At 40.6% G+C, this 23439-nt stretch overlaps 1 protein-coding gene across 5 annotated transcripts in view; it reads right to left on the bottom strand.

Annotated features, from left to right (window-relative positions):
• Nucleotides 1–12519, bottom strand: part of GEMIN8 (gem nuclear organelle associated protein 8) — a 30439-nt gene extending 17920 nt beyond the window's left edge. Inside the window, exons 1-4 of one of the 5 annotated variants that reach the window (XM_023199030.1) lie at nucleotides 12385–12519; nucleotides 8758–8840; nucleotides 4298–4345; nucleotides 3211–3667 (exon numbers count right to left, since the gene is read on the bottom strand). In XM_023199030.1, coding sequence (XP_023054798.1) covers nucleotides 3211–3667; nucleotides 4298–4312 — 472 coding nt within the window. In that variant the 5' untranslated portion in view covers nucleotides 4313–4345; nucleotides 8758–8840; nucleotides 12385–12519. Of the gene's footprint in view, nucleotides 1–3210; nucleotides 3713–4297; nucleotides 4346–8666; nucleotides 8841–12384 lie in introns of all 5 variants that reach the window. The other 4 variants (XM_023199029.1, XM_023199028.2, XM_023199031.1 and 1 more) reach the window with 4 other exon arrangements.
• Nucleotides 12520–23439: the final 10920 nt, after the last annotated feature.

Genomic DNA, 23439 nt, shown 5'->3' with positions numbered 1-23439 from the left:
AAAAACAAGAAATGGGGAAAGGATTCCCTATTTAATAAATGGTGCTGGGAAAATTGGCTAGCCATAAGTAGAAAGCTGAAACTGGATCCTTTCCTTACTCCTTATACGAAGATTAATTCAAGATGGATTAGAGACTTAAATGTTAGACCTAATACCATAAAAACCCTAGAAGAAAATCTAGGTAGTACCATTCAGGACATAGGCATGGGCAAGGACTTCATGTCTAAAACACCAAAAGCAACGGCAGCAAAAGCCAAAATTGACAAATGGGATCTCATTAAACTAAAGAGCTTCTGCACAGCAAAAGAAACTACCATCAGAGTGAACAGGCAACCTACAGAATGGGAGAAAATTTTTGCAATCTACTCATCTGACAAAGGGCTCATTTCCAGAATCTACAAAGAACTCAAACAAATATACAAGAAAAAAACAAACAACCCCATCCAAAAGTGGGGAAAGGATATGAACAGACATTTCTCAAAAGAAGACATTCATACAGCCAACAGACACATGAAAAAATGCTCATCATCACTGGCCATCAGAGAAATGCAAATCAAAACCACAATGAGATACCATCTCACACCAGTTAGAATGGCAATCATTAAAAAATCAGGAAACAATAGGTGTTGGAGAGGATGTGGAGAAATAGGAACACTTTTACACTGTTGGTGGGATTGTAAACTAGTTCAACCATTATGGAAAACAGTATGGCGATTCCTCAAGGACCTAGAACTAGATGTACCATATGACCCAGCCATCCCACTACTGGGTATATACCCAAAGGATTATAAATTATGCTACTACAAAGACACATGCACACGTATGTTTATTGCGGCACTATTCACAATAGCAAAGACTTGGAATCAACCCAAATGTCCATCAGTGACAGACTGGATTAAGAAAATGTGGCACATATACACCATGGAATACTATGCAGCCATAAAAAAGGATGAGTTTGCGTCCTTTGTAGAGACATGGATGCAGCTGGAAACCATCATTCTTAGCAAATTATCACAAGAAGAGAAAACCAAACACCGCATGTTCTCACTCATAGGTGGGAACTGAACAATGAGCTCACTTGGACTCGGGAAGGGGAACATCACACAATGGGGCCTATCATGGGGAGGGGGGAGGGGGGAGGGATTGCATTGGGGAGTTATACCTGATATAAATGATGAATTGATGGGTGCTGACGAGTTGATGGGTGCAGCACACCAACATGGCACATGTATACATATGTAACCTGCACGTTATGCACATGTACCCTAGAACTTAAAGTATAATAAAAAAAAATAATAATAATATTAAGTGGCAAGTATGACTTAGCAGGTGATTTTCACGACTTTGTTTACCTACCCAGAGTTCTACCTAACAATGTCAAGAGGGAGGAATAGGGATGGTTGTTAACTGTATCTGTAACAGAACTGTTCCCCCTTTTTTTTTGTTTGGTGCAAGGACACATTTCATTGTTTTAGCTTTATTTTATTCATATCCACTTTTTGTTGACTAACTCAAGTTTATTTTAAATCAGCAGATAATTCAAAGTCACCTTTTAGATGACTGAGATTTGCTTCCATCCATAATTACAATTTCCATCATAAAAGTATCAACCTCTAGTGGGCAAAACATGTTATTCTACTTTCTGGTAAGGACAAGAGTAATAAACCTGATCTCCATCCCATTTTCTCTGTGAAAAGCCGTAACAAACAGCATTGCAACCAAACGTGGACATGCTCCAATGCCTGCTCTCATTTGCTGTATAGATTAGACTAATGGTTGTTTCATATCTATATTTTTTAAAAGGGTAAAATTTATTTCTGGAGATCAAGGAAAAGTATTCTATGTGTAATAGAAAGTACTGTCTTAAAAGTATTTGTTTGGATATACTTCTTTCTTTCTTTTTTTTTTTTTTTTTTTTTGAGACAGGGTCTCGCTCTGTCACCCAGGCTTGAGTGCAGTGGTGTGATCATGGCTCACTGCAGCCTCAAACTCCTGGGCTGAAGCTATTCTCCCGAGTTGCTGGACTACAGGCATGTGCCACCATACCTGGCTGGATATACTTTCTAATATGCTTAAAGATGTACACAGTTTAATCAAAAGAAAGGAAGTAAAAAAAACCTGAACAGGTAGTTTAGTGAAGAATCACAGACAAAGATACTAAAGGATATAATATTTTATACGAAGTCCAGTGCTCAGTTCTTGGCATCCCATGGGGATCAATAAAAGCTAATTCATCATTAGGAAACTGCTGACAATGACAGACAGGAATGAAACTCCCATTCCCAGGTTTCTATGCTTCTGTGTCATTGGAAAATTGTAGGTAAAATGTCATACAATTAGGCCTCACTTAAAACAAAATTGGGACTGAATACTGGTTATAATAGGGAGAGAAGCATTTGTATCTCAGTTAGAGGTACTTAGAAATGGTCTGGTGAATTTTAATAGGAGAGCACAAAATCTGTTGTAGTTCTTTCTAGTAAGGTGGTAAGAAATTTAAAAAAGAAAATTCCTGTTTTTGACTGAAGATATAAGACCTTTATCATAATTCTCTGACCCCATGGACAGGGCCTCAACATAGAACCAACAGGAAAATTGTAAGTGCCAGGCATTTTGTTATTCTGTTTAGGTTCATGTTATTTAAGATCTGGGACCTCTAGCACCAAGGACGTCTCCAAGATGTGTCCCAGAGAAACGGTGAAAGTATTTTAGGAACCTAGCAGTCTCAGGGACAAGTCCTGGTGTAGAGAAAGCAGTACAGGAAGTAGAGTCAGGCAGATTTGGATTGGATCCTAACAGCAAATTATTAGTTGTGTACCACGGAACAAGTCAATTAACCTTTTTAAGGTTCACTTTCGTCATATATAAAATGAGTTTAATACTCTGAGGGACTGTTGTGTAGATTAGGGCATGCACACACACAAGCATGCACACATACATGCTCCATTTGGTAGAGTGTCTAATGGTTAATAAATAGAACAACGTTAGGATGAGCTTTGCTCTAGAACAAAAAAAAGTCTTATACTAAAACAACTCCAGAAACTAACATAAGCGAGGTGCAGCATCCCCCATAGCTTTTCCAGGCTTAGGACTGGATTTGGAATATTACCTGTAGCCAATGAAGAATTATAAAATTACTTTATATATTAGAGAAAAAAATGTAAAAGGCAGGGCAAGGAAAGGAAGCGTGAAGAGACAGAGGCCTGAACTTACGTCGTTCTTCTCTGTGCCTCTCAGTCTCTGCAAAGTATTGGCGGAGCTCTTCGGTGATTTCCATATTGCTCAGGTCACATTCTACCTCTGCATCTGACTCGGTCTCCATCTCTTCCTCTTTGGACAAAGCTTGGTCTTCTCTTGTGGATGCCTGGATCCTACTGCTGTAATGTGGATGCTGCCCAGACCTTCCGAAATGTGAAGAACTGCAGGGGTAGTTCTGCCAGGCCAGATGATGGTCATAGAAGGACTGAGGATATGCAGCCTGGTTATCGTAAGAGCTTTGGGGAAGAAGTGCAGGAGGGAAGTACCATGGAAGACTGAAACAGGATTCCACGGCCTTCCTGTAGGCATTGTGATGGCTTTGCATCCAAGCCATTGCTTGATGATAATGTTGCCAGTATCTTGCATATACCGGATGAGAATACCAAGGCCTGGTAGCTTTTGATGTTGATGCCTACAAAATGAAAGGAGGTGGAGGGTGGACACCAAAGTGTTTACCCTCAAGAGAAATCTTCAAATGTTTAATCTGCTACCCAACAGGTATTTACTTAGTATATGCTAAATACATACTCTACATGAGGAAGCTACTGGGCCCAAAATTGTGTGAGACAGGTCCAGGCCCACAATGGACACCAAGTGTATGCACACTTGCTAAGTCCATGTACATGAGGTATGCACAAGCCAATTAAAGGTATGGAGCATTATAATGTGGGGATGAAGGCTAGTGATCGTTTCTAGATGAGATGCAGGGAGAGAGAAGACCGGATGTTAATCATCTTGGCCCTCTCTACCCACTGTAATTAAATGTCTAGTGCCAAGTGAGCAACGGCCTGCTAAGAACCACACTAGACTGACGAGCATGACAGACTTTAGTTTTTCCCTTTCTGCCCCCTAAACTAACTTGCTGGCCTGGGCCACCCCTAAATGCCTGGGGCAAGAGATGTCCAGGAATGCAACCAATAGTGCTTTTACTTTTTTATTTCTTAGGTCTTCTCCATCGTGGAATGAGAATACCAAACTTTAAAGACTAAAATTTACCTTTTTTACTTACGAGCTCAAAACAATTAAAAAATAAAAATCTTACCTTCACCGCTGTCATCTCTGATTGTGGAAGTCCGAATGGGTGCCGAAACTAGGAAAGAAGAATCACAGTGCAAATGTCTGATCAGTATGGCTCTGTGATATTTGTGGCTATTTTGTCGCTTGTGAGGCAGCTCCTTGGGAGCTGCCTCTTCCCAGGACCATGCCTAATTTCATGCAACCTGTCTATAAGACGTTGGTTCCTGGGCTATGACTTTGTGGTCTGAAAAGGAGGGATCCCCTTAGGTATGATTAAGTGGGTCAAAAGATCCTGCATGGTTCAATTACTTATTTCCCTATAGGAAGTAAAGTCTATGAAAATGACCATATAAATATTTAGTAGTTAGTGTATACGTGTGTATACATATATGTACATATATGTGTGTGTATATATATGTATGTGTATATACACATACACATAATATATAAAACATGAACTAAAAATTTACAGTTATTACTTTATTTACTAATCCTTAACTCATGCTAATGCTTACTTAAATTAACCCTGGGTCTTCCTGAGGCTTGAGTGGAACACATCTTTCCAAATGACCAGAAACCTCTGTTGGGTCTTGCCTTAGGTCTGGGACTTGGAGAATAAGACATCTCTCCAGCCTCAGCTGTGCCCTGGGCTTTAAGTTCCCCAAATGGGCTTTGTTTTCATTTTGATTGCATTATGCATTTCTCAGCCAGCATGTGACATCACATTCTCCTTGCCTAACCACCCTGTCTCTTCACAGGAGAAGAAACCACTCCATGGAGTCTCTACTGAGGCACCACATAGACTGCCCTTGGCAAATAGCATTGCTCTGCTGAGATTTACTCCTTTTCTCTCTACCCACCTGTTGTGATTTGCTGATTTGCCGCATGAAATGCCCAAAAGTAATGGCTAATCTGCAGCTGTACCTTTTTCAATCTATTTAAAATAGACTTTCAATTTCTTTTTTTCTATTCAGAGGTTCAGAGCTACACCAGAATGTACTTTTAAAAAAGTTAAACAAAAATATCCAAAAATGCATGAGATTTTAAGTTTCTGTGAGACAAAACCACTAACAATGTAATGCTGAGCAAACAACTACTTAGGTTTTGAAACTTTGGAAATCAGATACCAAAGGAGTCTTATTTTTCCTTTTCACTTAACTATAGGGTAGAATTAAAAAACTCCCCAACTCTTAAGACACAAACTTTACTTGTTTTATAATCTCCATCAGATGTTTTGCTATGGTTATATTAAGAACTGAGATGCTAAATCAACCACTTCTATATTTGAAGATTTAGCTGAAAGAGAATCATTCACATTCTTTTTAAATATAATAAACTTTCAAGTAGGGTACTTCTAAGAGGGCTGACATAACCTTCATACATTTATCTTAAACGCAGTCCATAGTTCCTGTTCCTTGTCTTAAATTCAATACTATGTATACATGCAATGAATATAAACTGAAAAAGTTAACAAATGCAGTGTAAATTAAGTTCACATTACTTTTAATCTATAATTTTAATGTTTTAAAGGTTTAAAACATGAACAAGTACCTGAAAACCTAGCTAACTGCTATGTGCTTTACAGGCCACTGAAGAAATATGAAAGTTAATACTTAGGTGGCTTACCACTCAGAGAAGTAAAACATAAACGAAATTATGTAGAAATCAGTATGTACTTAAGAGCAAAACTGTAAGGTGCAGCCTTTAGGTGGCTAATTCACTAGAACCAGGTTTCATACTTCCTTTTTTTTGAGCCGAAGTCTCATATTGTCGCCCAGGCTGGTGTGCAGTGGGGTGATCTCGGCTCACTGCAGCCTCCACCTCCTGGGTTCAATCAATTTTCCTGCCTCAGCCTCCCGAGTAGCTGGGACTACAGGCACGTGGCATCATGCCTGGTTAATTTTTATATTTTTAGTTGAGATGGGGTTTCACTCTGTTGGCTAGGCTGGTCTCAAACTCCTGACCTCGTGATCTGCCCACCTCGGCCTCCCAAAGTGCTGGGATTATAGGCGTGAGCCACTGTGTCCAGCCCAGGTTTTATATTTCTATCACTAAAATCTGAACAATTTTCTGAGAGCCTGCAGGACATAATGACATTAACGCAAATTGCTGTGTATCTTAATCAAATTTGTTTCATAGATTAACAAGCAGCACAGGAATTAAATTAGAAAAGTCTAGGAGACATCTGCATGTGTTCTGGAAATTAAGTGTTTTGAATCTACACTTCTTTCTATGCATCATAAGGCATTTAGAACCAGGTCAACTAAAATATCAATTATTCCAAATTGGGAAGTGTGACAGCCTCAAATATGGAATAAACACCATTGAGATCAAACACTACTGTAGACAAAATCTTGTTTTTAGTTATAATTGGGAAAATCCAGTGTGGCATTAAAGGTTGTAGCACCAATATTCTGAAAATCCACCAGATGGCTAAGAGAGGCTCCATTTTGCAAAGCTGGAAGTTTAGGCATGTGGGATAAAGTAGACTACCATTTAAGGAGTTCAAGGGTAATTGATGATGTTCTCCAGGCTGCTCAAATGTCAATGGCTGTGATTTAGAGGGAGGGGCCAGACACTGTGGCTCATGCCTATAATCCCAGCACTTTGGGAGGCTGAGGTGGGTGGATCACCTGAGGTCAGGAGTTCAAGACCAGCCTGGCATGTCTACTAAAAATACAAAAATTAGCTGGGTCTGGTGGTGCACATCTGTAATCCCAGCTACTTGGGAGGCTGAGGCACAAGAATTGCTTGAACCTGGGAAGTGGAGGTTGCAGTGATCTGAGATCATGCTACCGCACTCCAGCCTGAGTGACAGACAGAGACTCAGTCTCAGAAAAAAAAAAAAAAAAAAAAAAGAAGAAGAGGGAGGAGCACTAGTTTGAGGAGAGGTAACTCTGATCCAACAAATCATCTGGTAGAAGGGCTGCTATGTTAGAAAGCCTCAGAGATCACCCAGGTACATCCTGAGCACTTATGTAAGAAAGAAGCCAAGAGAATCAGCTGAGATGACTGAAGAAAGCCAGTTCCAGCTCCTGAACTAGAGGCAGTTCAGAATAAGCCCAGAGTGCTCACTATCTACATTAATTAAATATATTAATTCATCAGCTAAGGTGCTAGACTCTTAAGACCCAGGACATTATTAAAGGATGAATTTATGTCAATGATGGAGTGCAAGCAACTCTGTAGGCAATTTTGCTTTGCTTTGATTGTGCTTTCCTCACAGTTTTGACCACTGGGATATTTGTAATCAAACTTGCTGCCATCTTCCAGCAAATTTAAAGTCCTGAGGCTGTATGTAGACCGTGCTCATCTCATTCTTGGCTTTATTATTTTCTCTCCCTAAATCCCAAAATCTACTTGTACTTGTAATATCCTTTTACATTTTAAGTCTTTTTAAGATTCCTGAAATCCTGTATTCAAATTAACCAATTTGAATAACTGACTTGAAGAATTACACATTAGTCTCTCAAAAGTCAAATAAGGCATAGAAAAACATGGCTCAAGGAATAGCAACTTGCATAGAGCTTTATAATTATTTTTAGCTAGGTCTTTCCAGTATTATTACTTTATGCCAGCAATTTTTTTCAGTAAAGGGCGAGATAAATATTTTAGGCTTGTGGGCCACATACAGTCTTTGTCACATAGTCTTCATAGTCTTTGCCTTTAAAAGAAAAAAAAAAACACCAAAAAAACACACCAAACAACTCTTTAAAAATGTAAAAGCAATTCTTAGCTTTCTGGAAGTACAAAAAACAGGCTGTGGGCTTTTATTTTGCCCAACCCTGTTTTATGTTAACACATTTTGAAGTTGTATAGATTCTCTCTGAATATACTGAGCATCCTAATTGTTCCTCACTTTCCACTTGGGAATCAGTAGAGGAACTTCATGATTCTCACATGTTTCATAAATGATTAGGTTTGGAGAAAGACTAGTGGAGGCAAGAAAACTGACTATGACCAATAGCAATCATGTTGACCGGTTGCTAATATGTGAGACAAAAAAACACTCTCCATGACTAAATAAGGAAATTGGATCTTTTCTTAAATATCCATATAAACATTTAAAGACTTAACTAAAAACAACAAAAAAAAATTCTGCAAAACCATATCAATCGGCAGGGCTTAGAAAGCAAACAAGACAGAGTTCTGAATCTCTATTCCCTGGAAGGAATATATATTCTTTTCTGCTAAGCAATCAGTTAGTCAGTTCATATCAGTTAGCTCCCAAGGGAAGAAGAGGTCGTCTTCTAAAGATGGGTCCGATTAGCTTTTTAAAGCTGGTTATTTTCTTCACACATGGAGAACTTAAGGAGCTAAGAAGAATGCCTGAGTTTCTGAAAAGCCAGCTTTTAAATAATTATAGACATTATAGCAACACCTTCAGAGACTACTACCTCTTAAAGAAAAGAGAGCTGATGGTTGCTGCAGATTTAGATGCCCTTCGGTCTTTGATGGTCTTTAATTCGATCTTTCATTCCTCACCTCCCTGGGAATGTCTCCCACTCTTATATGGCACAAGCCTTCAGGGACTGAACAGTAACTTTTCTCCGAATGGGCTGGTGAAGCTGAAAGAAAAGAGATTGGCAATGTCAGGGAAGGCCGGGATCCGCAGCTCTACAAACCCAGCAGCCCTCTCCAGTGAGCACAATGGCATAATAGCCGCCACCCAGCTGAGCCCAGGCAAGTACAGAGACCATTCATTGTCTGTCCGCAATCACCAAAGAAGGAAGGAAAAAAACAGGGTTGAGGTCATTCACTAACATTGACGAGGCCTACAGGCAAGGCAGAGACTGAGTCTTGAATGATATATTTTTCCACATAGCCTCTCATAAAAAATGGATTTACACTTCAGTACATCTGCTTATCCCGAAAGATGTATTTTTAATGCATAAATATACATAAAGAACAATAGATAAGAACTTTGTAGCTTTCAATGGATAAAATGTGACTATTTCCATCAAGTTACCAAAAAATTTCACAAATATGTGGCTTTGTTGACAGGTAGTGCCATCAAATATATTCTTTTAATTACATATTTATGTTCTTATAAATATAGAATATAGGACACATCGTAGCAACCAAAAAAGTAAAATAAAAACACAAATTCCCCTAAAGACTAGAGTGTATACTTGAACTAGATTTTCCTATCTTCCTTTTCTACTAGAATTCTAAAAATACATGAAAATTCACCTGCTTTGATCTTTGCACAGAAATGCATTAAAAGTCAATCATTAAATAAGTTACTCTGGCTAAAGCCCTGAAAGTCAAACCTTTCCTACAAAGCTCCAGTGATTTGGTTCTGAGCCAACCAGGTAATTTGGAGGATTTAGTCAGATCTTCAGTATGCACTGTTTCAAGGAGATCTGCTGGACACTGCAGCAAAATAAGTGAAGGTATGGTGAGAAATCTGAGTGAGACACATTAAGTCACATGCGGTTCTAAGGTATCTCTCTGTACATGCAATAATAACTCTATCACAGAAGATGTCTTCCACTAATACACACAACAGTAAGAACTTCCTCACTAAGACAAAGAATATGATAGGGTTTTGTTGAGGGCCAGGCTTCCTGCCCCACCTGCTTGAGCAGCCCTGCCCCCATCCCTGGCTGGTTGCTGAGGCTGGCAAGCTCATCTGGCTTGATGCCCTCATGGGCTCCCTCCTGTGTCTTTGCATGGTCCCTGCTTAGTGATTTGGACATCAAAGATGGCTCAAGTCCAAATGGACTTCTTTCACCTGCAGGCATCCAAGCTCCATCTCGGGCAGGACACAGGCCTATTCAAGGGCACATGCCACTGTGTTCAGAAAGCCTGCACCTCCCCGTCTATAATAGCTACAGTTAAAACTGATGGGCAAGGGAGTCAAAAAACTGAGTTTTATTTTATTTTCATTCCCTCAATCCCCAACCCCAATTTACCCTCTTCTGGATGTTGTAATAAGTACTGTCACAAAGAAGGCATAGCAAGGGGAAGGAATAAGACTGAAAGGACGTAGTTAACAATTCTTTTTTTCATACAAATGACATTCCACCCACAGAAGGGCATTGTTTAATTTGTCAGCAAGTGTGATGAATTTGTGAATGGATTTATTTGCAAGTTCTCTGAATCCCCATGTGACTAATATCAGAATCAAAAGTGAAATATGAGGCCAGGAACAAAGTTACCCTCTGACTCAGGAACACAACAAGCAATGGGGTGACTGAGAATGACATAATGATAACACAGTTCAAAAGAGGAAACAGATAAGTTTGTTTCACAGCAAGCATGTCCGTCATAAGCAAAACCTAGTGTGACCATAAGGGAATAGGGTTAAATAGGCAGTTACTACAAATTAAGAGCATAACAGCAAAAACCATGGCTAGTTTAAAGTAGTTAAGATCACCAGTACATTTCAGGGGTCTTATTTCAAATTTACTTTTTTCTATAAACATATTCATGGTAATTCCATGTTAATCTCTCTTTTCTGAATTTACAGGCACTCACTATGCCTCATTCACTTGGGCACTTACTCAATTACCTGTAGGCATGGATTCTACAATCTACTCCTTTTAAGTTTCTTATTTTCCTTCGAGCATAAAAATAAGAGCTAATATTTCACGCTCTTAGATGCTGTTGAAATTGTTGTTGAGCTTGTCTGTTGTTTCCTGATAATGTTCTCTCCTGCTACATCTACTCCCCAAAATCACTGAGGACCTAGTAACTCACAAATGGACTAGAAAGCACCAAATCTTTTCAGGAAGCAAATATTTAAGTACATTATGTTTTCAAGGATCTTTCCAATTCATCTGATATTTGATCAACTACATTCTTTTTTCACTTGTCCAGCTGTTCCGTGGCTGAATTTCCTCTTGTAGAGAAGTTGTTCAAAAAAAGTTCTGCACCTACTTTGCAAACCCTCCAATTTACACTCTAGCCTTAATTGTTCAAAACTTTCCCCCATCATTCTCATCTCATCCTATCCTTTAAAAAAACTCCAAAATGATTAATCACCATCTATAGAACAGTTTCAGAATGAACATTTCTCTCTGGAACTTTAGTTTGCGTACTTCCCCAGCACAGCAACGAACACAGAGGGGATTTATACACCTGTGAACTTGATTTCAGTTATGCTTATTCAAAGTTACTAACCAGCAGTCTTCAAAAATATATGGTTTCTGTTCACACTGAAATTCCAAAGAGACTGTTATTCTGACAAATTATGCTAGCAAAAATAGTATTTTTAAAAGGTAGCTTTCATCCCACAATTCATGGGAGCTGTGAGCATACATAATCCCAGAAGTGTTGCATTACTAATCTTTAGTCTAGATTTTTCAAGTAATGTTGTTCTGATTTGAGATGAAAACAGCTGAATACACAGCCTAGACTGTCAAACGAGTTTAAAAACATCATTCCTGAAAAAAATAAAAGTGTTCAGAACCATCTAATCTGTACTAAGGGAACATCAAGATTTCAGAGCTAAAATGCACTTCATTGGCCACTGGTTCAACTCATTACTGATAAGTGGGCAGAGACACAAAGCCCATAAACTGTAGGCGCCAGATGTCTCAAGATAACTCCCACCAAAAGCTCTGACCTCCTGCAGAGGTTAAAGTGCAAGAGAAAAGAAAGAAATCTCGAATTTTTGAGCAGACAGGCCAATATCCTAGACATACTCCAAGTATGTGGCTGTCCTGGGCAATTAGATTCAGACACTGGGCTGGATGGGCAAAATCCAAATTCACCTACAGACCTTAACACGGTGGTTCTCGGCACGCCAGAATCACCTGGGCAGCTTTAAAAACCACCGAGGCCAGGGCCCCACTATTAGAGATTCGGTTTTAATTGGTCCGGGATGGGGGCCCGGGGATCAGAATTCTTAAAGAGTCGTCCAGTGATTCGGAAGCACTGTAGAGCTGAGAGCCTCTGGGACTGGTCCCCTCTCACAATTAACCTGCAATGATTTAGGAATCTCATGGGCCTCTGGCCCCACCTTTTGTCGCAGGGTTAAGATAATTATGATAGCAATGTGACGTCCAAGATCTCGGCTCTCCGCGCATCAGAAGAAGTCAGGGCCCGGGGCCTCTAAGCTCCTCCCTCACTCCCCAAAGGAAACCCAGCCGTCCCCGAAGTCACCTCGTGGGCGCGCAGCTTGCGGATCCTGGGCGTTGGCCGAGCAGGGGCCTAGTTTTCCTTGGAGACACAGAGGGGGAATGGGGACACGAGGGGGGCGGCTGTTGCCGGGGCGACTGGAAGCGCGCTTCCGGTGCGCAACACGTGGCGCGGCGCGCCGGAAGTCCCCCCTGCGTCGCGGACGCCACGTTCGCACCGCAGGCGGTGCTGTGCTGGAGGCCGGAAGCTGCCTGCTGATCGGCTACCCCGAGTGGATCGCCTGGGCGGCAGGCGTGGGATGGCGGCGGGTGGCGGGGCTGGGGGAGAGGGTGCTGCACCCGGCAGGGCACTGGGACCGCGGCGGGCAGCCGCGCCGGGGGTCGGACGGTGCTGTCTCCACCGGTGGGTGTGTTGGCATGGGAAGATGAGGGTCGCTTCTGCATGGCCTGGATCTGAAGCCTTTAACTTTTTGTCCTTTCCTCAGCTTTCTTCGTTTTCCTTCCCTTGTCTTTACTTAGCCTTCTCTTTCTTCCTTTCTGTTTTCTTTCGTAACTAAAACAGAGTTTTAGTTTCTTTCTTTAATTTGTCCCACGGGAAAACGCCCAGGCTTTGAAAATAGATTAACCCAGATCTCAGTTTGAGTGCGATTCCAGTGCTAGGTAAAACCTCCCCAAGCCTCGTGTTTCTCGTCAATAAGATATGCATAACCTAATGCACAGTGCCTGATGCATTGCAGCAGACAAAACATTAGTACTTACTAATATGTTTGTAATTATAACCACAGCAATACCTACCCTGTTAACAACACAAGAGTCATTAATAAGAACCAAGCATAAACAATTAGAAGTCTTACGTGACATATCATTTCTGGGGCAATTAACCATATTTAATAGTTTCTGGGAATTTATTCCAAGGAAAAACAGGTATGAACCAGGTGTTTATTACAGAATTATTTTAAAAAGTGAAAATTGGAAATGACTTAAATGCCCAACAAGAAAATGGCTAAGTCAATTGGGTGATATTAATGACGTGACATTACTATATTATTCCTATAGTATAAAAGAATTAAATGGTATGGAAGAACGTTAACTTGAACAAATATTTACTGGATGCCTATTATGTGCCAAGTATTCTGTTAGCACTGTCCGTTGTAACCCCTACATGTGGCCATGAGAACCTGAATTGTAGTAGTCTGAACTGAGATAAATTACACTACAGATTTTGAAGAAGAATGAGAAAAAGAATGTAAAATATCTCAATTTCTTTGTAGTGATAACATCTTAGAGAAGGACTATTGAGGTTAAATACTAAAATTTCATCTTTATATTTTTGCTTTATTAGTGTGGCTACTAGAACATTTAAAATTGTATATGTGGCATGCTTTGTATTTCTATTGTACCGTGGTATTCTGTTTACTGGATACACAGTAGTAAACAATACAGTTTTGGGGCTCATAAAATTAAATCTTTTGTGTAGAACATAGACAATAAGCAGATAAATAGAATTGTATGTTGTAGTGAGTTATATATGAGGACAGTATAGCAGGGTAAGGGCCAGAAAGTATGTGTATATAGAGGGGGATTATTTTAGAAAACATGATTCCTCTACCTCAGAAAACGGATGTGGGAGGAAATGAGATATCTATGGATAGTAGCAGGAGATGGTAGGAGGGTGATGTCTTGTGGGAAAAGTCAGGTGTGGATTGAGAGAGATAAGTCAGTTGGGGCCTGGTGGAATCTCTACCTGAAGGAAGAAGCCAGCATCTAGAGAGGAAGGAAAGAAAGATGGAGAGGGGTAAGATAGGGAGAAAGAGCTCAGGGGGTTCCTGGAAAGGCAGAAGGATGCAGGCCTAGAGTGGATATAGTTCAGGTAGAGCAATTCCTGGTTCTATGAATGAAAAAATACAATATATGTGGTATACTATGGCATTAGATAGAATATTAGTTGGCTGCTGTCACAGAGACCCAGAAGAGGAGTGGCTCAAACTGTTGAGAAGTGTATTTCTATCTAATGGCAGTCTGGGTGTAAGGAGTCCAGAGTATGGCAGCTCTACCTATCTCATAGCTCCACTCTCCCTGGTTTCTTGCCTTGGCCCACGTGGTCCAAGATGGTGCACCACTGCACCTTTCAGCCAGTGGGAAAGGGAAAGCCAGAGGCATGCCCTTTACCTCTAAGGGTTTCTCCACCTTGGCACTATTCACATTTGGGGTTGGATAATTCTGTGTTTGGGGGGTTGTCCTGTGCATTGTAGGAGTTTTAGTAGCATTTCTGGTCTCTACTCACAAGATGCCAGTACTGTCTCCCAGTTGTGACAGGCAAAAATGTTCTCAGACATTGCCAGATGTCTCCTGGGCTGGCGGGGGGCAAAGTCACCCCTAACTGAGAACCACTGCTTTAAGAGTACTACCCAGAGGTGGCCCACAGCACTTCTGATCACTTCCTACTAATGGCCTGAACTTCATTACTTAGCCCTCCTAAGGGTAAAGGAGCTTGGAATTGTCTTTTTCAGATGGCCAAGTGCCCAGCTAAAAGTTGACTAAAGAAGAAAAGGAACCTTCTGATTCTCCCATACCCTTGTTGCTACAGGGAAGGGAAATTCTGTAGCTGATTGAGGAGGTCGTTCTGTTCTTTTCATCTTTTTTTTTTTTTTTTTTTGAGACGGAGTCTTGCTCTGTCGCCCGGGCTGGAGTGCGGTGGCCGGATCTCAGCTCACTGCAACCTCCGCCTCCCGGGTTTACGCCATTCTCCTGCCTCAGCCTCAGGAGTAGCTGGGACTACAGGCGCCCGCCACCTCGCCCGGCTAGTTTTTTTTTGTATTTTTTTTTTTTAGTAGAGACGGGGTTTCACCATGTTAGCCAGGATGGTCTCGATCTCCTGACCTCGTGATCCACCCGTCTCGGCCTCCCAAAGTGCTGGGATTACAGGCTTGAGCCACCGCGCCCGGCCCCGTTTCATCTTTAAGTCTGAGTTTTAGTCATTACTCACTTTAACTCACTTGCGTAAAAATACTGGTGGTGGGGAACACTAAGCACCTAAGGAACGACAATCCTATTTGAAAAGAATGGGGATTGTTACTCCAGGGGGTTGACCAGGGAGAGAAAGTGAATTTTGAAATGGAGGCTAGCGGAGATTCGATTTTCACTTGTCGTTTAGCGCCATCTGGTGGAAATTTACAAATGGCAATTCCTCGGTATTTTCTTTAATTTTTCTCGGGCACACGCTTCAAATTTTAAATGGATTATAGCAAAACTTTAAAGAATCCTGTCAGATGAGGAACTCTAAACATGATCTCTCACTTTCGGCACTATTGGCATTTGGGGCTGCATAATTCATTATGGGGGCTATTCTGTGCATTGTAGGATATTTAGAAGCGTTCTTGGCCTCTGCCCACTGGATGTCTCTCCCTGCCTCCATTTATGACAACCAAAAATGTTTCCAGCCATTGACAAATGTCCCTAGGGTGAGGGTGTGGGGAATGGCTTCTGGTTGAGAACCACTCCTTGAAACAAGGCATCTAAAATCCTAGTGCCTGTTAAGGCATAGTAGACCCCTATCAGTGTATCCTGGTGTGTCTGGAAAGGATGGGGAGGCAGTGCTGGGAGAAAACGGCACCAGATGCAGCACGACATGTCCTCTGGTTTACACTTTGGAGAATTTCGCTCCTGTTTATCTCAACCAAGTAGAGATTGAGGGAGAGAAGCCAAAAGGCATGGCTAGAGGATGTAGTTTCTTTAAAGGATCTATGGTAAGGAAATATACAGAGGTTATTACCTAACACAGGAAGTAGCACAGACGAATCTCAAACTCAGGTACTGGGGCCCCAAAGTTCAAGTGTCAGGTGTGAAAATCCTGCCAGCCGTGGGAAGCCATAGCTAATCTCATAGGGCTTTTTGGATCCTCCCCTGTCCCCCAGCTGGGATCCATCTGCCACCTAAGTGTTGTGAAGAAACAGCTTGGGAACCAGTCGCCTTACCTGGATCAAGTAAGTGGTGCTAAACCACCTGCAAACAGTAGTCCTGAATTCTTACTTTGAAGTTGGGTAAAGGAAAGAACAGTTTCCCAGGAGCACTCCCTAGCAGGTCCTCGCTTCAGGTCCGGCTCAGGTCCTCTGCCATAGTTTCTCTTTGATTTCACCTTCTCAAGCCCCTTCCTCACCAGCCCCAGACCCTTCCTTTCAGCAGGTGACCACTTCCTATTGATACAATTGAGATGACCAGACACAGATTTCATCACCTTGAAATATATTGCCATCTGCACTCACCGTGCCTCTTGGTTTAAAGAGACACAATGAGTGCCTTTGCTTCTGCTTAGGCCAAGCCAGTCACGTTGTTTTCTGGATCCAATTCCATGTCCTCACAGGCACCTCATACCCTCAATTGTACACCTCTCATATCACTGCCTTTCTCTTTCCTGGCTTCTTGCCCATCAGCATCAAACTGTTCAGGGTCTCTGATCTTTAAAATCATTTGGGCTGATTTTTCACTCCCCTCTCCTCAGCTTTCTATTTTTCCACCTCTCTTTTTGGTTATACTTCTGTAAAAAGTGAGATACCTTTATTTCCTCACCTACTTTCCACTCACCCCACAGCTGGTTCTCTTTGAGCATGTCCATTCCGGTACAACTGTCTCACTGGCATCACTGCTGACTTTTTCCATCGACTATACTTTGGCCTCTCTGCAGTATTTAATGCTATAGTCCATGCCCTTTTTCTTTAAATTTACACGATTTTCTCTCCCCAGACTGCAAAGGTAACATGTACTTAATGCAAAAAAGAAAAATACAATAATAAAAACACAAATCTTGAACAACTGAGGCACTTAAGTACAAAGGAAAACAACAAGAATGACTTGCAATGCCATTACTTTAAAATAACCATTCTTTAGGATATAACATATATATATATGCATTCAATACTGGAGCACTCAAATATATAAAGCAAATATGATTGGAGCTAAAGAAAGAGATAGGCTCCATTACAATTATAGCTGGAGATTTCAACACCCCACTTTTCAGCATTTGACAGATCTTCCAGGTAGAAAATCAACAAGGAAATATCAAACTTAATATGCACTATAGACCAAATATCTAATAGCTATTTAGAGAATATTTTATCCGATAGCTGCAGAAGATACATTTTTTTCCCTCAACATATGGATTATTCTCAAGGAGAGACCATATGATAGGTCATAAAACAAGTCTTAAAACATTCAAAAAAATTACAATGATATCAAGCATCTTCTCTGACCATAATGGAATAAAACTAGAAATCGATGAGGAATTTTGGAAACTATTCAAATACATGGAAATTAAACAATATGCTCCTGAATGTCAATGAAGAAATTAAGATGGAAGTTGAAAAATGTCTTGAAACAAATGAAAATAGAGGAAGAGGCAGTGCTTCCAAACTCATCCCATAAGGCCAATATTACCCTGATACCAAAACCAGGCAAAGACACATTTAACAGCAACAACAAAAAGAATACAAAAGCCACAGGCCAATATCCCTGATGGATATTGATGCAAAAATCCTCAACAAGATATTAGCAAACTGAATTCATCAATACACTAGAAAGATCATTCATCATGATCAACTAGGTTTTATCCCTGGGATGCAAGGATGGTTCAACATAGGCAAATCAATCAATGTGATACATCATGTTAGAATGAAGGACAAAACCCATATGATTATTTAGACTGATGCTGAACAAACATTTGATCAAATTCACCATCCTTTCACTCCAAAAACACCTCAAAAGACTCTACCAAAACATTAGAACTGATAAATTAAGTAAAGTTGCAGGATACAAAATCAATATATGAAAATCAGTAGCATTTCTATGTGCTATCAGTGAGCAAACTGAAAAAGGAATAAAGTGGTCTGATTTACAATTGCCACAAATAAAATTAACTGCATAGGAATTAACCAAAAAAGTGAAATGTCTCTTTAATGAAACTATAAAACACTGATGAAAGATGTTGAAGAGGACACCAAAAAATGGAAAGATAGTCCATGTTCATGAATTTGAAGAATCAATATCATTAAGATGTTCATACTACTCAAAGTGATCTACAGATTCAATGCAATCCCTTTCAAAATACCAATGACATTCTTCACAGAAATAGGAAAAAAATCCTAAAATCTGTATGGAACCACAAAACACCCAGAATATCCAAAGTTATCATTAAAAAAAAAAAAAAAAAAAAAAAACTAGAGGAATCACATTACCTGACTTCAAATTGTACCACAGAGCTGTAGTAACCAAAACAGCTTGGTATTGGCATAAAAACAGACACATAGACCAATGAACAGAACTGAGAACCCAGAAAAAGATCTGCATACCTGCAGTGAACTCATTTTTGACAAAGGTGGGAAGAACATACACTGGGGAAAAGATAATCTTTTCAATAAATGGTGCTGGGAGAACTGGATGCCCATATGCAGAAGAATGAAACTAGACCCCTATCTCACTATATACAAAAATCAAACCAAAATGAATTAAATAATTAAATCTAAGACCTCACACTATGAAACTACTATAAGAAAACATTGGGGAAACTCTCCAGGGCTACATTCTGGGCAAATATTTCTTGAGTAATACCCCACAAACACAAGCAACCAAAGCAAAAATGGACAAGTGGGATCATATCAAGTTAAAAAGCTTCTGCACAGCAAAAGAAACAATCAACAATGTGAAGAAACAGTCCACAGAATGGGAGAATATTTGCAAACAAATATTTTCAAACAGAATGGGAGAATATTTGCAAACAAATATTTTCCCCTCTGGCAAGGGATTAATCACCAGAATATATAAAGGGCCCTAACAACTCTAAAGAAAAAAAAGCCTCTAATAATCTGATTTTTAAAATGGGCAAAAGATTTGAATAGACATTTCTCAAAAGAAAACATACAAATGGCAAACAGGCATATGAAAAGGTGCTCAACATCGTTGATCATCAGAGAAATGCAAATCAAAACTACAATGAGGTATCATCTCACCCCAGTTAAAATGGCTTATATCCAAAAGACAGTCAGTAACAAATGCTGGTGAGGATGTGGAGAAAAGGGAACGCTCAGACACTGTTGGTGGGAATGTAAATTAGTACAACCACTATGGAGAACAGTTCAGAGGTTCTTCAAAAAACTAAAAATGGAGCTACCATATGATCTAACAATCTCACTGCTGGGTATATATCCAAACGAAAGGATATCAACATATCGAAGAGATATCTGCACTCCCGTGTTTGTTGCAGCTCTGTTCACAATAAGCAAGATTTGGAAGCAACCTAAGTGTCCATCAACAGATGAATGGATAAAGAAAATGTGGTACTTACACACAATGGAGTACTATTCAGCCATAAAAAAGAATGAGATTGCAACAACATAGACGGAACTGGAAGTCATTATGTTAAGTGAAATAAGCCAGGCAAAGAAAGACAAACATTGCATATTCTTACTTATTTGTGGGACCTAAACATCAAAACAATTGAACCCATGGAGATAGAAAGTAGAAGGATGATTACAAGAGGCTAGGAAGCATAGTGGGGGGTGATGGGGAGGTGGGAGTGGTTAATGGGCACAAAAAATAAAGTGAGTGAATAAGGCCTAGTATTTGATAGCACAACAGGGTGACTATAATTCATAAAAATTTAAGTGTGCATTTTAAATTAAAAGAGGATAATTGGATTGTAACACAAAGGATAAATGCTTGAGAGGATGAATACCCCATCTTTCATTATGTGATAATTATATTGCATGCCTATATCAAAACATTTCATGTATCCCATAAATACATACACCTACTATATTCCCACAATAATGAAAAACAAAACATTTAAAAAATGAAATAACCACTTTTTATGTTTAGCGTATGTCCTCCTACTTTTGTTCATACTAATACATTTATATACATATATACTACTTTGTCTCTCTTATACATACATATAAAACCAAGTGGTTTCTTATGGATACTGTTGTAACTGTTTCCCAGAAAGCCAACTCTCTGATGGAGTTTAGGGTGCAGAATGTTTGGTAAAGAATGACCTTGGCAAAAAACAGATGCTGGTGGGGCTGCAAAAGCGCTTTGGGAGGCTGAGGCGGGCGGATCACCTGAGGTTGGGAGTTGGAGACCAGCCTGGCCAACATGGTGAAACCCTGTCCCTACTAAAAATACAAAAATTAGCCGGGCGTGGTGGTGCGTGCCTGTAGTTCCAGCTACTAGGGAGGGTGAGGCGGGAGAATCGCTTGAACCCAGGAGGTGGAGGTTGCAGTGAGCCGAGATTGTGCCACTGCACTCTAGCCTGGGAGACAGAGCGAGACTCTGTCTCACCAACAAAAAAAAAAAAAAAAAAAAGTGAAAGCTTATACACTACTTGTGGGACAGTAAATTAGGTCAACCACTGTGGAAAGCAGTTTGGAGATTTCTCAAAGAACTGAGAGTCGAACTACTGTTCAACCCAGCAATCTCATTACTGGATATATACTCAAAGGAAAAGAAATTCTACCAAAAAGACACATGCACCTGTATGTTCATTGCAGTGCTATTCATGATAGCAAAGAAATGGAATTAGTCCAAGTGCCCATCAATGGTGGATTGGATAAAGAAAATGTGGTATGTATGGGCCATGGAATACTACACAGCCATAACAAATAATGAAATTATGTCCTTTGCAGAAACATGGGTGCAGATGGAGGTCATTATCCTAAGAGAACTAATGCAGGAACAGAAAACCAAATATCACATGTTCTCACTTATAAGTGAGAGCTAAACATTGGGCACACATGGACATAAAGATGGGAACAATAGACACCGGGGAGTACAAGACGAGGGAGACATGGAGGGCAGAAAGGGTTGAAATACTACCTATTAGGTACTATGCTCACTTCCTGGGTGATGGTTTCAATTGTACTGCAAACCTCAGCGTCATGCAATACACCTTTGTAACAAACCTGCATGTGTACCCCCAAATCTAAAACAAAAGTTGAAAAACAAAACCAAAACACCCCAAAAGACAAAAAAAGAAAAAAAAAGAAAAGAATGACCTTGAGCCCAACACCTATGAAAGGGAAAGGAAAGCACGAGATTGGATAGAACAGGGTTTTTCAACTGTGGCATAGTGACATTTCAGACTAGGTGTAACACTGTGTTGTGGGGCTGTCCTGTGCACTGTGGGATGCATAGCAGCATCTCTGGGCTCTACCCACTAGATGCCAGTAGCACACATACATACCTCCCTCCCCTTCAGTTGTGACGACCAAAAGTGTCTTCAGACATTGCAAAATATGCCGGTGGTGGGGAAGGTGGGGATACCGAATTGCCCTCAGTTGAAAACCACTGGGGTAGAGAAAGGGGCTGAGCTTGGATGTGTGCCTAACAACTGTGGTAAACCCCAGGGGATTTAGGGAGCTAGAATGGCCCTTCTGAGTTGTAGAAAGTTGGACTGCTATAGTGAGCACTTTTTCTTCAGCATGGATCAGTCATTGGATGTGGGCTCCTGAAAAGGGGTGTGACATTGTATAAGGAGGCTCTCTGTGACTGGAGCAACAAGTTCGTCATTGAAGGGGAATCTGGAACATCCCAGTGTTCACGGCATGTAGGGTCCAGCCCCACAGGGTCGGTGGGTTTTTTCCCCGTGTGCGGAGACGAGAGATTGTAGAAATAAAGACACAAGACAAAGAGATAAAAGAAAAGACAGCTGGGCCCAGGGGACCACTATCACCAAGACGCGAAGAGCAGTAGTGGCCCCGAATGCCGGGCTGCACTGATGTTTACTGGATACAAGACAAAGGTGCAGGGTAAGGAGTGTGAGTCATCTCCAGTGATTGACAAGGTCACGTGAGTCACATGTTCACTGGACGGGGGCCCTTTCCTGTTTGGCAGCCGAGGCGGAGAGACAGAGAGAGAGAGAGAGAGCACACAGCCTACACTGTTATTTCTTCATATCAGAGGTTTTTAGTACTTTCACTAATTTTGCTACTGCTGGCTAGAAGGCAGAGCCAGGTGTACAGGATGGAACATGAAAGCAGACTAGGAGTGTGACCACTGAAGCACAGCATCACAGGGAGACGGTTAGGCCTCCGGATAACTGCAGGCGGGCCTGACTAATGTCAGGCCCTCCACAAGAGGTGGAGGAGTAGAGTCTTCTCTAAACTCCCCGGGGGAAAGGGGGACTCCCTTTTTTCCCGGTCTGCTAAGTAGTGGGTGCTTTTCCTTGGCACTGACGCTACTGCAAGACCACCGTCTGCTTGGTAACGGGCGTTTTCCCAGATGTTGGCGTTACCGCTAGACCAAGGAGCCCTCTGGTGGCCCTGTCCAGGCATAACAGAAGGCTCGCACTCTTGCCTTCTGGTCACTTCTCACTATGTCCCCTCAGCTCCTATCTCTGTATTGCCTAGTTTTTCCTAGGTTATGATTGTAGAGCGAGGATTATTATTATATTGGAATAAAGAGTAATTGCTACAAACTAATGATTAATGATATTCATATATAATCATATCTATTATCTATATCTGGTATAGATATTATTTTATATATTTTATTATACTGGAACAGCTCGTGCCCTTGGTCTCTTGCCTCGGCACCTGGGTGGCTTGCCGCCTACAATGGCATGTGATACTCTGCAGTTGTTCATTTACTTCTCACCATTTTCCATTTAATGATAAAATTATTGAGAATTGAGACCACATATTACTTTGTTGTGAATCATTGAAATCCAGTATGCTACATGGAATGAATATTGTTAAATAATGAGAGACAATAATTGAGTGGATATTTGTAAACTTAAATACGATAATAAATGGTTTCATTATGCATTTTGTTGAGATATGAGAAACTTTCAAGAGATTTATTCATATTTATATTTAATTATGAGTTCTTTTTTGAGAAGTAACAATTTACTCAGCTGATAGCACTGAACAGTACTGGGCTAATCTTTAACAGTGTTTTGAATTTTTGAAAATGAGATTCTTTATCAGTAATTTAAAAAGAAGACTAGGAAGTTTGTGTGGGATAGAACCAATCAATTGTTGAAATATACACAGAATTCAAGTACTGAAAAGTTTTACTTTAAAAACATGATTAT

This window comes from Piliocolobus tephrosceles, chromosome Y, assembly GCF_002776525.5.
Source record: "Piliocolobus tephrosceles isolate RC106 chromosome Y, ASM277652v3, whole genome shotgun sequence".
Classification (NCBI taxonomy): Eukaryota; Metazoa; Chordata; class Mammalia; order Primates; family Cercopithecidae; genus Piliocolobus; species Piliocolobus tephrosceles.
The sequence above is the reverse complement of the archived record's forward strand: the minus strand, read 5'-3'. Positions and strand labels throughout refer to the sequence as shown.